Consider the following 15,219-nt stretch of genomic DNA (forward strand, 5'->3'; position numbering starts at 1 on the left):
ATCTAGATAACCTTGAGTATGGTGATGACATTTTAGATTCAGTACTAAAGATATGATCCATGAAAGAAATAACTAATAAGCTGGACTTCATTAAAATTAAAACTTCTACTCTGTGAAAGACAATGGCAAGAGAATGAGAAGACAAGCCACAGATCGGGAGAAAATATTTGCAAAACATATATCTGATAAAGGATTGTTATGCAAAATATACAAAGAACTCTTAAAATTTAACAGTAAGAATACACACAACCCAACTGAAAATGGGCCAAAGACCTTAATAGACACCTCAGCAAAGGAGATATACAGATGGCAAATAAGCATAAACAAAGATGCTCCACATCCTATGCTATCAGGGAAATGCACCTTAAAACCACAGTGAGATACCACTACACACCTACTATAATGGTCAAAATACAGAAGAATGACAGCACCAAATGCTGCGTAGGATGAGGAGCAAGAGGAACTCTCATTCACTGCTGGTGGGAATGCAAAATGGTACTGCCACTTTGGAAGACAGTTTAGCAGTTTCTTACAAAACTAAACATACTCTTACCATTTGATCCAGCAATTTCATTTCTTGGTGTTTGCCCAAAGGAGGTGAAAACTTATATCCACACAAAAACCTACACATGGATGTTTATAGCGTCTTTATTCATAATTGTCAAAACTTGGAAGAAATTGAGATGTCGTTTAGTAGGTAATTGTAGGTAAATTTAGTACATAAATTGATAAACTGTGGTACATCCGGACAATGGAATATTATTCAGAACTAAAAAGAAATGAGCTATTAAGCCATGAAAATACATGAAGGAACCGTAAATGTAGTTAGTATGTGAAAGAAGCCAATCTGAAAAGGCTACGTACTGTATGATTCCAACTACATGACACTCTGGAAAGGGCAAAACTATGGAGACAATCAAAAAGAAGAGTGGTTGGTCTAGGAGGATGAATAAGCAGAGCACAGAGGATCTTTAGGGCAGTGAGAATATTCTGTATACCTCAATGATGGATACATGTCAATATCAATTAGTCCAAACCCATAGAATGTACAACACCAAGAGTAAACTGTAATATAAACTATGGACTTTGAGTGGTTATGTTGTGTTAATATGGGTTCATCAATTGTAACAAATGTACCTCTCTGGTGGGGGATGTTGATAATGAGGGATATGCCTGTTTGGGGGCAGGGGGTTAATGGGAAATCTCTATACCTTCTCTCAATTTTGCTGTGAACTTTAAACTGCTCTAAAAAGAAAAGTTTTCATTAAAAAAAAAAAAACTTCTTACAATTCAATAAGAACAAGTCAACTTAACCCAATAAAAAATAGGCAAAAGATTTTAAAGGATGCTTCACCAGAAAAACATATGTGTATGGCCTCCAAGTATAGGAGAAAATTCTTAACACATGTCTAATCACAGAAATGGAAATTAAAAGCGCTATGTGATACTACTACACATCCATTAGAATGGCTAAGATTAAGTGTTGCCAAGAATGTGGAGATACTAGAACGCTAATCCACAGTTAATGGGAATGTAAAATGGTACAAACACTTTGGTAAACGTTTTGAGAATTTCTTAAAAGGTTTAAGATACACTTACCATGTGACCTAGCAATTTAGGTATTTACCTCAGAGAAAAGAAAACTTAAGTCCGCAGACAGACTTTTCTATGCATGTTCATGGAGGCTTTGTTCATAATGGCCCCGAACTGAGAAATAACGTCAATGTCTATCAACAGTGGAATGTACAAACAAATTTTGGTAAATCCATACAGTGGAATATTGCTTTGCATTAAAAAGGAATGAACTACTAACACACAAAAAATGGAGATGAATCTCACAAACACGCTGAGTGAAAGAAACCAGGCATAAAGTGTATACTTTAGGATTCCACTTTTGTGAAGTTTTAGAAAACGCATGTCTAATGTAGTGACAAAAAAAGATTTCTGGGGCGAGGGGCAGGCAAGGAGCACAAGATAACCATTTGTGCTGATGGAAATGTTCTGTATCTTGATTGTGGTGGTGATTACACAGGTGTATACATTTATCAAAAGTTGTCAAACTGTACATTTAAATGGATGCATATTATGTAAGTAATTAAGACCTTAATAAATTTGATTTTAAAAAATAAACTATTTGAAAATAGTATTTGTTTATATAAAATGATCTGTCATGAAGGATAGTTTAGTTTTCCAAAAGTTACACATTTTGCTGTTTATGCTAAATCTTTCTGAAAAAACAAACTAAGCTTGAATAAACTTTCTAAAGAAACCTTAACTTTTTTGAAATTAGCTTCCGCCTCTTATGCATAAACCTGACATCAATTTAGATTTCTCTATCTCTAATTTTTGCAATAATAAATGGTATTATTAAGCCAGAGTCAGATAAATGAACAAAAAATTTAAGAGATGATAAGAACATGCAAATTGATTATATTAAAGTAGAATAGCAAACCAAATGCATTCTTCTTTGAAGTTTCCCAGATGGTTATGCAAAGGATGTTAGCTATGTAAACAGGTAGCAGGTGGGGACAAAATGTGGTGGAACTGAGCATGTTAGAGGAATTCAAATGGATATCTCATGTACTATTAAAAAGAGGACAGCTTTCCTTAATCTATTCTTCAGTATTCATTGCAACTAAAATACTTTCTTTAATAGCAACTCTATCCTTCAATAAATGTGAAATACTTTTGATATTGGCAGATCCTCAAGTTTAAAATATTGCCATACAGAGTAATATCATTTTGGTGTGTGGATGCCAGAAGCATCTTTGCTATTAAACAAGAGTGAAATGACTTTACATCTAAAAATCCTAAATAAAATAATAGCATGAAAAATCCAGCAGCATATTTAGATAATACATAATAAAGTACAAAAATTTAAACTGTGAATGCAAAAGCCCAAATAAAATGTAAAGTGCCTAAAGCACAAATAAAACTAATCCTGATAAGAGAGGAGAATGTTCCAGGAAGTTATTTATTAGAATTTAGTACAATAGCAAGTAACAGAAAATCCAAAATAACAATAGCTTAAAAAGGAGAAGTTTACAGTCATGTGTTGCTTAAAAACAAGGATATGTTCTGAGAAATGCGTCACTAGGCAATTTCATTCTTGGGTGGACATCACAGAGTATACTTACACAAACCTAGATGGTATGTACTACCTACTGTGGATTTACTACATACCTAGGCTATATGGTACTGATCTAATGGGACCGCCATCACGTATGTGGTCTGTTGTTGACTAAATGTTGTTATGGGGCACGTGACTGTATTTTACTCCCACTTGCAAAACTTAGAGCTAGGCAGTCCAAGGCTGGTAGAGCTCACTGGAATGAGCAACCCAGGATTCTTCTACTTTGTTGTTCTATTGTGTATGTCCTCTAGTTCCAAAGATACCTCATGACTGCTCCAGCTTCAACCATTTCATTAGCATTCCAGTCTACAGAAAGATGAAGGGGAGGAAGGATATTCTCCTTCTCTTTAATAATACTTCCTATATCCCAAGGTTATAACTTAATCATGTGGCCACACCCACTTGCAACAGAGTTTGGGAAATGTCTGTATTGGAAGCAAGACGTGTCCAGCTAAAGGTTAGGATTCTATTATACAAAAAGAGGGCTAGGTGTTCTGTTACTAGAGAGAAAGGGGAGAGGGGAGAATGTATATTGGGAAACAACTAATAGTTTCTGCCAGAGAAAACCATATGTGCTCAGGTAAAATTCTAGGTTAGAGGAAGTGCGATATATTCAAGGCAAAGAGACAGCATAGTGTGTTTAAATGTTATGAGAAAAAAGGAGGAAGAATGGCTGGGTGGAATGAAACTAGAGAGGCAGTTAAGAGCAAATCATACACAGGCTTTTGGATTATGTTAAGAATTTTGAATTTTATCCAAAGAACAATGAAAAACTGTTGAAGATTTTTAAGGAAGAAGGTAACATGTTCACATTCTCATATTAAAAAAAAATTCTCTGGTCACTGTGTCGAGAGTAGGTTAGAGACAACATTGACAATATGTACAAAGTTTAAAATAGGTGTACTCTTTGGCATACGATTGCATATTTATGAATTTATCCTGACAAAATCATCGGACAAGAGTACAAAGTCTGGAAGGACATGCTCTGAATGTTTCCAATAGGAATGAGATTAGGAAAGCTTCACTTTCTCCTTTATAACTTTTTATTTTGAATGATTTGTTTTACAATAAGCATATATTACTTTAAATTTCATTAAAAATCAATAAATCAACTTTGTTTTTCAAAAACAAAGACAAAAAGACTTGTGGCTATGTTACAAGGTAGTCCAGATTGCTGACTCCCATTCCAGGGGTCTTCCTTTATTTCAATTGCCTTTGCTGACAGTTGCCTCTTTCCTGGAGTCTGTCTTTCTGCCTGGTCCCTTTCCATTGACATCAGACTGGCTTCCTGCTTTTCAATTTAGTTTTTGTATTTCTGGTGGGATGAGGGACATTCTTGTCCCATTCCATCGTCCCATTTCTCCACCCAGACATTGCTCTCCTATGTGCTGGCTATGTTGAGCACCCCGGGGTTCTGCTTTTCCTCCAGGGACATTTGGACAGGACATGGATATCTTGGGTCTTTCCTTTTTTCCCACTGCCACCATATTTCTAAAGACGTGTTAGAGATTTGACAGATGGGGATTAAAAGGGCTCTGTGGGATCGTAACTGGCCCTTGATCCTTTTCCTAAACTGCCTAAATTTACAGAATTTTAGAGTTGAAAAAAAGAGAGAGAATTTAAAAGCCATAAATTATAAACTGTCACATAACACAGAAATTCCTTTATGGATATTCTGAACATCTTGAACATCTATTGTCCCTTTGAAGAGCTTGCTTCCATAATGTGGTAAAAGACTATAGCATCTAGAGTCAGAGGACTTGGATTATAATCTGGTCCCATTTGTAGGATGATCTTGCAAATTGAATAACATTGCAAACATCAGTTTCTTCACTTCTAAAATAGGGATAATCCCAACTCTACTTTATTGGGCCATCCTATATCTGAAAATATTTTCTAGACTATAAAGCACCATTATAGATAGTTACTATATAATTATGTTCATGTATGCCATATATGAGACATATTGCTTCACAAGGAAATCCCATTACGTGTTAGACTGATGTAATTATTCTAGAAGTATTTTTCTTTGATTGAGCTCAAATTTGTCTCCCTATGGTATTATGTATTATGACTTTCCTCCTTTGTAACAATGTAGAACTGGTCCAATATGTCTTCTACATGATTACTATATATTAACTAGGAAAGCTAATAGGCTCAAACTATGTAAATTTAGGTCTATATTCTGTGGAAGAATTTCCTGACATCTGGAACTTTAGGAACACAGTCGCATCTCCAGTAAAAAGTTTAAAAAGCATTTGAAATAAAGGAAATTCTGAGTTTAAGTGTGTTCATGTGGCTTTTTTCCCATATGTAATTAAAGATTATATTTAGTTTGATAATCTTTCCGAGGCATCTTTAATTGTAAAGCAGTGAAGTGGAAAATTATGGTTTTTACACAGCTAATTTATATACTGTCTTTAGGGGGCAGTACTAAACCACTGATAAATTTTATTTCTGCTAATGCTACTGGTAATGGTTAATATAAAATAAAACTAAAGTAACAATAATGAGATTTGTGATGCAATTATATACGCCCCTTAATGGTAGTAAAATTTTTTAGGTAGTTGTATGAAAATGATACTTTGAAATTCATTCATTTACTAATCCATTCAATAAATAATTATCAAATTCCCTTATGCACAACACATTGTGAGAGATACAAATGTGAGAGATACAGATAAGGAAAGTAGGTTTAATAAGATTATGTGATTTGCTCAAAGTCGCACAGCTTGGAAGTGACAGAGCTAGGAGTTAAATGTATATCTGTTTGACTTCAAAGCCACTGCTCTTTGCCACTCTGCCATCTATCATCTCAAGGTGCATGTGAAATATCATAATATATACACTCACACAAAGTGCTAGAGACATTCAGAAGAGAAAGACATCATTGCTGTTTGTGAGAAATCTGGAAAATTTTATGTCGGAGGTGAAATCTGAGCTGTATTTTTAGGAATCAGTGGGAATATAAGAGAATAATAGCTGAAAATGGTAGTTAATATGTATTAAACTCTATTATGTGTCAGCCACTTTATATTCATTACTTCATTTAATTATCAGGAAAAAATTCTGAGAGGTCCTACTGTATTATTTTCCCACTGCATAAATAAGGTAAGTGAGACTGACAGTGGTCATATCTGATGAAAATCACACTAATAAGAAGGCTAAGTAGGCAAGTTGGAACTTGAATGCAGGACTAATTTTAGTACCTAAACTCTTAACCAGTACAATATGCTGTATGGAGAAGTAAGATGGCAGGCATGAATAAAGCATGGAGCATGATTAGGAAGGGGTAAACAACTCCACTTGATTATAGTCTGGGGTGAGTATAATAGAGTAAGAAAAGCAGCTGATAGAACCTTGAAGCCAGATTAAGGAATTTGATATTATTTGCTGTGCAATGGGAAATAATTGGAGATTTATGAGCAGGGAAGAGACATAAACAGAGTTTTTCTTTGGGGAGGAGAAAGAGGCGGGGAAGAAAAGAACTGATAAATCTATGAAATGTTGATAATTCCTAGTATGTAATGATTTACAGTACCATGCCATGTCAACATTGATGGTCAAATCAATTATGAGTTGGTAAAAGAGATGCCTATTGGTATTTTGTTCATTTTTGTAGATAGCATTAATCATACATATAGAAGCTCTTGCTAGATTAAGGTTCTAGATGTCCAAAATTTTTTTCACCCAGATTATCTGTAGGATCAAAAATCCCTGTGATAGTCGTCATTTATTACTGATTTGAGAAATGTGTGTTGATAAAAATATGGGCTGCTATGTACTATATATATATATTAGCAGATATATATTAACAAACATACTCCTTTGATTTAAACTGCAATTGCATCAGCTTGGTTATTTAGTATATTGCCTTTTATAGGATATTGTGGTGAATGAGAGGCCACACAACATAGTGGTTAAGGGCATAAGCTCTAGGGTCGGGCAGTCTGGGTTAGAATTCTTTTTCTGCCACTTATCAGCTCTGTGACCATGGGTTTTACTTGACCTCTCTGAGCCTTAGTTTAGTTTTCCCCTTTTTCCCTCAGAGGGTTGTTGTGTGAATTAAAATAATGAATTAATAATCCTATGACACCACACTGTCAGATAGTAAGAGCTCAATAGATTACAGCTGTAACTATTATTGTACCTTACAAACAATAACTGACTGAGGAAGTATTTAAGTTCATAATTTCTCAATTGTTGAAAATTAATAAAAGGAAATTTAAAATGTGAATGCAGCAAAACAAAGTCTTATAAAGTCTTATATTCTATTTTTTAAAGAAACAACTTTTTAGGGGTTGTGCTGTTTACAATTCAATATGTATAGTATCTTTACTAACTTTAGTAATCATCTATCACTGGTGGCTGAAATACGTTCTAGAGATTTTTAGACAAACTTGTCCTTTTTCTAAAAAAATTTAGTCTGCTCAGTATTCAGCAGGCTCCTTGAATATGGAATTTTTCTTCAGTTCTGGCAAAATTTCTTGCACTGTCTCTTTGGTATTTCCTCCCATCTCTACAAGTTCCTCTTGGTTTGATCCCTAGTTTTCTTAGCTTTCAACTTCTCTTCATCTTTTGTTCTATCTTCTAGGAAATTTCCTCAGACTTGTTTTCTAATTCTTCTGTTGGCTATTATTTATTTATTTGTTTTGTGGCATTTGGTTGTTGTTCCATGGATGCAAATATCTTCTCTCTCTGTAAGAATACTATTCATAGCTTTTTGTGTATTTATTTTAGTCTCTGTTAAAGGCTTCCTTCACAGATGTGGTGATCCTTGGGTTCTTGTTCATATTCAACTAAAAAATTAGGAACTGTTAATTTGGTGGAGCTTGTTTAGAGGTGGGTGGGCTTCACAGAGGAGTTAAGGCATAGACTCCTACCATTTTCCTAGGTACTTAGAGATTCTTTTTTCTTGGTAGGTCAATTTCTGCAGAGAGGAATATATTCTAGTCTCCTACCTGGGAGATATAAACGTAGTTGCCATGGTCTCTAAGGCAAATTGTGGGAAGGCACTGGGGTGGGTTGAGAATCTACATTTGTTACATAGATATTCAATTAATTCCTTCATTTTTAGAGAGGCACCGTTCTGCTCATTGTGTGTGGCTTAGAATTCATAATCTCTTTGCTTCAACCTTACTGGAAAATAAACCTCTAATTTCTTGTCAGGTGGTGAAGATTTAGTTTCTTGGCTAGATGAGGAGATGGGTCTAGGGGTCTAACTCTTTCTAACGTAGTTTCTACCTGTTTGAGCCCTACCTGCACCTTCACCTTCACAGGTAGGCAGTCTCTCCAATTCTGAAGTCCTTTTGAGGGAGGTGAGTCACGAATAGACATGCTTCTTATTCTTCCCCCTGGCAGGCACTTTGCTTTCAGTTTTCTCGAGTTGGCTAAATCAGGTAAGACCTACCCATCTGTTTATCATTATTCAGAAGTTTTCTTGATATTGCACATCTGCTAACATCTCTCCTATTGTCCTTGGTCCTTATGGTTTAGACCATTTTTACAAACCTTTGCTGTCATTTTAGTAGGATTTGGGAAGTAGCAAAAGTAAATATGCATGTTCAACATACAAGTCCCGTTATTAATTTTAAAAGTATTGCTCCTTTCATATGTGTAATGTAAAATTTTATGAAGTTCACTTTTTCAAAATGAGACTACTTTTTTGGTGACACTGAATAAGTGGGCTTTTAGCAAGTCCTATTTTAGTAAAGTATTTTCATGCTATTTGTCTGATTGCACTTAGAAATTAGAAGATTTTTCTCATTTCTTGCTATTCAAATATTTTCTTGGGTCACTTTCATGTCCTACTCTTCATTATGAACTTTGTATTTTATCAGTCTTTCTTACCCAGTTTTTTCACTTTCAACTTAAAATTGAATTATACATGTTTTTTGGCTGAGTCACATGACACAGCCACATAACTATGGCTAAAATTAAGCTGACTTTGCTTGCTAAGGTGTACCATAAGAAATTTGTGTAATTTAGTTGGTGTTAAGATATTTAAAAAACATTGATATAATATGTTGGTATATAAATTTAATTTCAGAGAACTTCATCTACAATAAATTTGTCACCAGGAGAAGTGGAAGAAGAAGATGATGATGAAAACACTTGTGGGCCCTCAGGACTCTGGGAAGCATTAACACCTTGTAATGGATGTAGGAACCTTGGCTTCCCCATTCTTGCACAGGTAATGAATGGTTTGTTTTTCTTAAAGTACAGTAAATCATAAAAATGATTGCCTAAGTTTTTAAGTAAATCTTTTTTCCCCTTTGAAAATCCAATTAGTATCTTGTTCACTTTGTAATTTTTCTTCAGTTAAAGGTCAGTAAAATGTTTATATAACTTGCTGTACATGTATGTATAGGCAAAGACATACTTTACATATTTTCATGTGGTTGTTTTATTTTGGTCATGATGCCAGTTCCAGAAAACTTGAGTTGTTTATGAAGTTTTAATATTTATGATCTAGAAACACTTCATTTAAAAAAATGCTATTTTGAAGTTAAATCACAATTTATATTAAAATAATAAAAAATTATTTGCAAGGAAAGGTGCTAGGGCTCTTTAAAAGCATAGTCAGTAATTTTTTTTCTTAGCACAATGGAACATTGTGGAATAATGTGTGCCACTGAGGATTATGCAGTACGATCCAAAAATGAGACTAGAACACTAAAACATTGACTAGAAATTTGAAACCATTTCACTATTCATGAAATCAATTTTAATTCTATTGTATCACCTTCAAATTCCTGTTGTGTGCTATGGACCACAAGCCTTCAGAGGAGTTTCAGAAATATGTGAAATAAGCCAAACAGAGTTAAGAAATTTGAAGCTACAGTGAAAATATCTCTACACGAAGACTACAAAGCACTTAATACGAAAAGCAGTGTAATGGCAAGTTATGTATGTGTAACTACATAGAGCGTGAGTTGAAAAATAGTCTAGCACACCAAATAATTCACAGTAATTGTCCAGAGTAGTGTTATATCTCAAAAATATTATTTTCTGTTTTGCAACAAATATGAAGCAATTGTATCCAAGAAACTATCACATTTTTCATGTCTGTGTCACAGACAATTTGATTATAGCCACTCAAATTCCAATATTAACTTATCGTGGAGAGCTAAAAAAGATAATCAAATCAGCATATAGTACTTAAAGAATTTCTTCACCTTAATATGAACTATTTTGAGGACTTTTAGATAATTTATCCTAACCATTGCAGAATTGTTATCAATATATACTGGACTACGAGTTCCATAAAGATAGAGACTATTTATTGCTCAACATCTACGGTCTAATGCCAACATGATTCCTGGCATATTGGCAGAATTAAGTAAATAGTTGAATGAAACAATGAACAAAAGTGTGTATTTTAGGATTTCATTTCTTCACTTCAAGTTTTTACATATAGAGTTTTACCTTATATCCACAAGAGTATAGGAGAAAGGAAATTAAGAAACATAGGTTTTATTTTATTAATAAACCTTCCTCTGCTTAACAGTTTACCAATAATTGAGTACTTTTACCTATTTTTTGTTTCATAAAATTAACATCTTTGTATTTCATATTTTAAAAGGTAGAATTCTTGGAAAGTATTAGGGATCCGAGCTATCAATAGTATATGACTATATCTCGTTCTCCACCACCTTACTAACATTTACTTTTATTTTTTCATTTTAATTTATTTTATTAGGCTTACTAATAACTTGCTTTTGATTTATAGTTTTTTGATATTTGATATTTTCCTTTGGCCATTTCTCTGTGAATGCTGGTATTTGGCTTCAATAAATATTGAATACCAATATTTTAGTAGTTACATTTACCACAAAATATTTCCCAGTTGGCTGCTTTTCTTTTTTTCCTCAGTTTGTAAGTGTGTCTGAACATGAATGTGTTGTGTACATTTTTAAACTATCAAATTTATTAAACTTCTCAGTCTTATTTTTTAATTCATCTCATCTAGAATTCCCTTGAACAAATTCCAAATATGACTCTATATTTGTTTTTTACTTGTTGGTACCTAGTTTTTCTGTGACTTTGCATTGGACAATAATTCCCATTCCTCTCGTTACGTATATTTCATCCTGTTGGGTTTGGGTTTTCTTCTGAAATTTCTTATTTCTGCTTTCCTATTATTAAAACCACATGACTCAGTTTTGATATTTTACGTATAATATATCACAGGAGAAATCATTATCGCATGAAAACTATTAGCTGACATAATTGCCTGAGCATTTATTTTGTTTTTTTATGGTGAGGAAGATTCACCCTGAGCTAACATCCGTTGCCAATCTATTTCTTTTTTTTGGCTTGAGCAAGATTAGCCCTGAACTAACATCTGTGCCAGTCTTCCTCTATTTTGTATGTGGGATGCCTCCACAGCATGGCTGATGAGTGGAGTAAGTCCGTGCCTGGGATCCGAACCTGTGAACCCAGGCCACTGAAGCAGAGCACGCAGAACTTTAACCACTTAGCCATGGGGCCAGCCCCCAGTTGCCTGCTTTTTAAAATTTATGTTTTATAATTACTATGTCAAGTTTCAAAAGTATCCTTATTAGGATTTTAATTTTTACTACATAAAATCTATAAATTTACTTGAGATTCAGTATATTTTTTTTACTGTATTTAATCTAACAAATCAAGAGTAGAATTCTTCTACTAATGTTCCCAATTTGTTGATGGATTCTCCTTTAACATTTATGTGTATTTATATATGCATTATGTATGTATGTGTATATAATTATAATAAAATCGTCTAATGTGCGATGGTGCAAAACTATAAAAATGCTTTTATATTGTTCAATAAAATTAATGCACAATGGTTAATTCCATTAATATGGTTTAATATATTTGTTATGACACTGGAGCTGGAGGCATCATATCTAATTAGATTTATCGTACAACTTGCAACACCTTTGAACTCAGGATTTTTGGGACATATGATTTCGGTATTCATAAAATTTTAACAAAAATTTATTTTGAAGCTTTTTTTTTTTAGATCTGAAATATTTTTGGAGGCCACTAAAAATTATTAAGCCATGAGCACTGGGCACATTAGGCCTCATGAAAAACCGCTACCTTACAGTTTAATACAGGAGCCTTTGGGATCAGTGGAACTAGTATAGTGCTATGTAAATTTCAGTATATTCCAATTATATTTATTTCACATTTATAACCTTTAACCTAACTGGATCTAGCAAACATGTATCAAATATCTTCACTATTCAAAGCATAGTGCTAAGCTTCAGAACATAATAATGGAAATACAGACTTATTTGGGAGCCAGGTTACCTATACATGCTGGTTCTGGGTTATAAAACTGTGTCATGTATCACTTTTAGACTCTTAAGTATTTTACCTGAAAAATCAGAGCATTGGCTGACCCTGTGGGTCTTATACTTCAAAGATTATCTAATTTCCAGTTTGGGTCTAGATTTTGATTTGGTCCTGTCTTCAGGTTTTATCTAAGTTTTTCTGTTTTTCTAGTTTTATTTATTTTTTTGTGTTTTTATTTTAGCTTTTTTTATTGAGGTAACATTGGTTTATAACATTTTATAAATTTTGGGTGTACATCATTGTATTTCGGTTTTTTTTTTTTAAAGATTTTATTTTTTCCTTTTTTTCCCCAAAGTCCCCGGGTACATAGTTATATATTCTTCGTTGTGGGTCCTTCTAGTTGTGGCATGTGGGACGCTGCCTCAGCGTGGCTTGACGAGCAGTGCCATGTCCACGCCCAGGAATCGAACCAACGAAACACTGGGCCACCTGCAGCAGAGCATGCAAACTTAACCACTTGGTCACCAGGCCAGCCCCTGTATTTTGGTTTTTGTATAGACTACATTGTGTTCCCTTCCAAAAGTCTAGTTTCCATCCGTTACTATGCACACGGTGCCCTTTTACCCCTTTCATACTCCCCTCACTCCACTTCTCCTCTACTAACCACCAATCTGTTCTTCATATCTATGTGTTTGTTTGTTGTTGTGGTGGTTTGGTTTTATTTTCCACATATGAGTGAAATCACACCGTATTTGTCTTTCTCTCTCTCTCTCTCTTTTTTTTTGTGAGGAAGACTTGCCCTGAGCTAACATCTGTGCGATTCTTCCCCTATTTTATGTGGGATGCCGCCACATTGTGGCTTGACAAGTGGTGCTAAGTCTGTGCCTGGGATCCGAACCTGTGAACCCCAGGCCACCAAAGCAGAATGTGCAACCTTAACCACTATGCAACCAGGCTGTCCCCTGTGTTTTTCTAATTTTTATGTGACATTTTATCCTTCCATTGTGACTAGATATTGAAGTTTTTATGTGAAGAATTCCTTTCAAATTCATGAAAATTTAGAATTCTGAATAACATCAGGGAATTAAAATTAAGATTTATTGAATATGTTGGGTACTTTCAAAGCAGTTAAAAGATTTAATTTGGGCAAAGAATTAGAAGAGAAATGAAGAATGAAGAGACTGAGAAAATGAAGCCCTTTCTAGAAAGTATAATTCAACTCCAATTTGTTTTTCAACATTCCTGACAATAATAATCACTACCATTTACACAGTACCTACTATCTACCAGATATTTCACATGTATAATCTCTAATTCTCAAAGTAACCATTTAAAGAAGAAACAGGTAACTTACTCAAGGTCATAGTTAATGTTAAAATAGTTAAAAACTATGATGTCATGTTGCTTTCCTGACTTCATTTACATTGTCCTACTTCCTTTAGTTTGCTTCTGTCCCTGGTTATATATTTTGGAAATTTTAGAATTTTCTTGGACTGTAAATGTAGATCATAAATGGATAAGGATCTTTGAGAGTGATCTTTAGCATTTTATTTTGTCATCTTTTCATTTAATCATAAATATCAAGTTAAGGGAGAGTTAAAGATAGTTGAGCCTGATCGTAAGTTGCCATTAGATCCAGTGCTACCCTTTCTTGTTAATAGAGCATATGTTTCTTAGAGCAGAGGATTTGAGTTGAATTGTATTATGTTGCTTTCTTCCACAGGCAAGTATTATAAAAGTATTGAATTGCTTTCTCCCCCAGCCTTAGATGAGATGTCCACCTCTGCTCTGTGTGCAGTATGGGGCTTTGAGGCTCTTTTCTAAAGAGTCAGTCCTACAGTCAAAGCCTACTGGACCCTTTGGCTTCTATCTTGTTCACCCATGTAGCCTTCACTCTGCACAGTTGAGATGAGGGGTCCTGATACTGAGCTGTTAGCTGTTTTTGCAACAGGCTTGCCAGTAGTCTCTGCTCCTGCAGTCACCATGCTCGTACTGCCCTCCAGGGAGAGGCCAGCATCTTTTACTGATGTACTAGAAGTACCTTCTGAGGACAATATTGTTGGTGACAACAATATTAACACATGTTGAAAGCATCCACTATGGCCAATCTGGTTCGGCTTCCTCCTGGGTCTGTGAAAGGCTGCTCCTGGTAGGGCTGCTAGACTCTTCTGAGTCTGTAGACTAGGTTGCAGCCACATCCATGGCACCTGTGGTGATGCCTATTGTTACCACTGCCCCTGCTGCTGCTCTGGCCCTTTTGTCAGGCACTGTAGGTTTTGTGACTGCAGAAGTATGTGAACTCTTGAATGCAGTGTATGTGGGAGACATGCTGAATTCGTTCCTCCCGAGAATAACCATAATGGGTGGCCCCCAACACTTCAGGGTTCATGTGAAGTTTCCTGATGCTGACTTGATCCTGATCCCTTCCATAGAAGTGAATGGCATTTATCTATGGGAAGACAAATAAGTGAAGTAGAGAAATCGAGATTAGAAAGGTCTGTTCCCTTCTATTCCTATAGTTAAACAGGAGCTTTTAGTGAGAATTTTGAAGTCTCAAGTCCAATCTCTCATTTGATGTAGGAATCCCCTCTTCATTGTGCCCACAATGACCACAATGATCATCCAGTTTTGCTTGAAGAGTTCCAGTTCCAGGATAGCACTATTATAATTCACCAGTGAATATCCTCTCACTTCTTTTTAATACACTTGTGTTAGTATTTTTGCTGTCAAGTGTATGCACTTTAATATTTTGATGGCTATTAACAAATTGTGCACATGCACACAAGCACATTGCACTGCCA

At 34.8% G+C, this 15,219-nt stretch overlaps 1 protein-coding gene across 1 annotated transcript in view; it reads left to right on the forward strand.

Annotated features, from left to right (window-relative positions):
- ANKS1B (ankyrin repeat and sterile alpha motif domain containing 1B) overlaps nucleotides 1–15,219 on the forward strand; it is a 1,013,016-nt gene that overhangs the window by 265,814 nt on the left and 731,983 nt on the right. Inside the window, exon 9 of the mRNA XM_046646005.1 lies at nucleotides 9,183–9,326. Coding sequence (XP_046501961.1) covers nucleotides 9,183–9,326 — 144 coding nt within the window. The remainder of the gene's footprint in view (nucleotides 1–9,182; nucleotides 9,327–15,219) is intronic.

This window comes from Equus quagga, chromosome 19, assembly GCF_021613505.1.
Source record: "Equus quagga isolate Etosha38 chromosome 19, UCLA_HA_Equagga_1.0, whole genome shotgun sequence".
Classification (NCBI taxonomy): domain Eukaryota; kingdom Metazoa; phylum Chordata; class Mammalia; order Perissodactyla; family Equidae; genus Equus; species Equus quagga.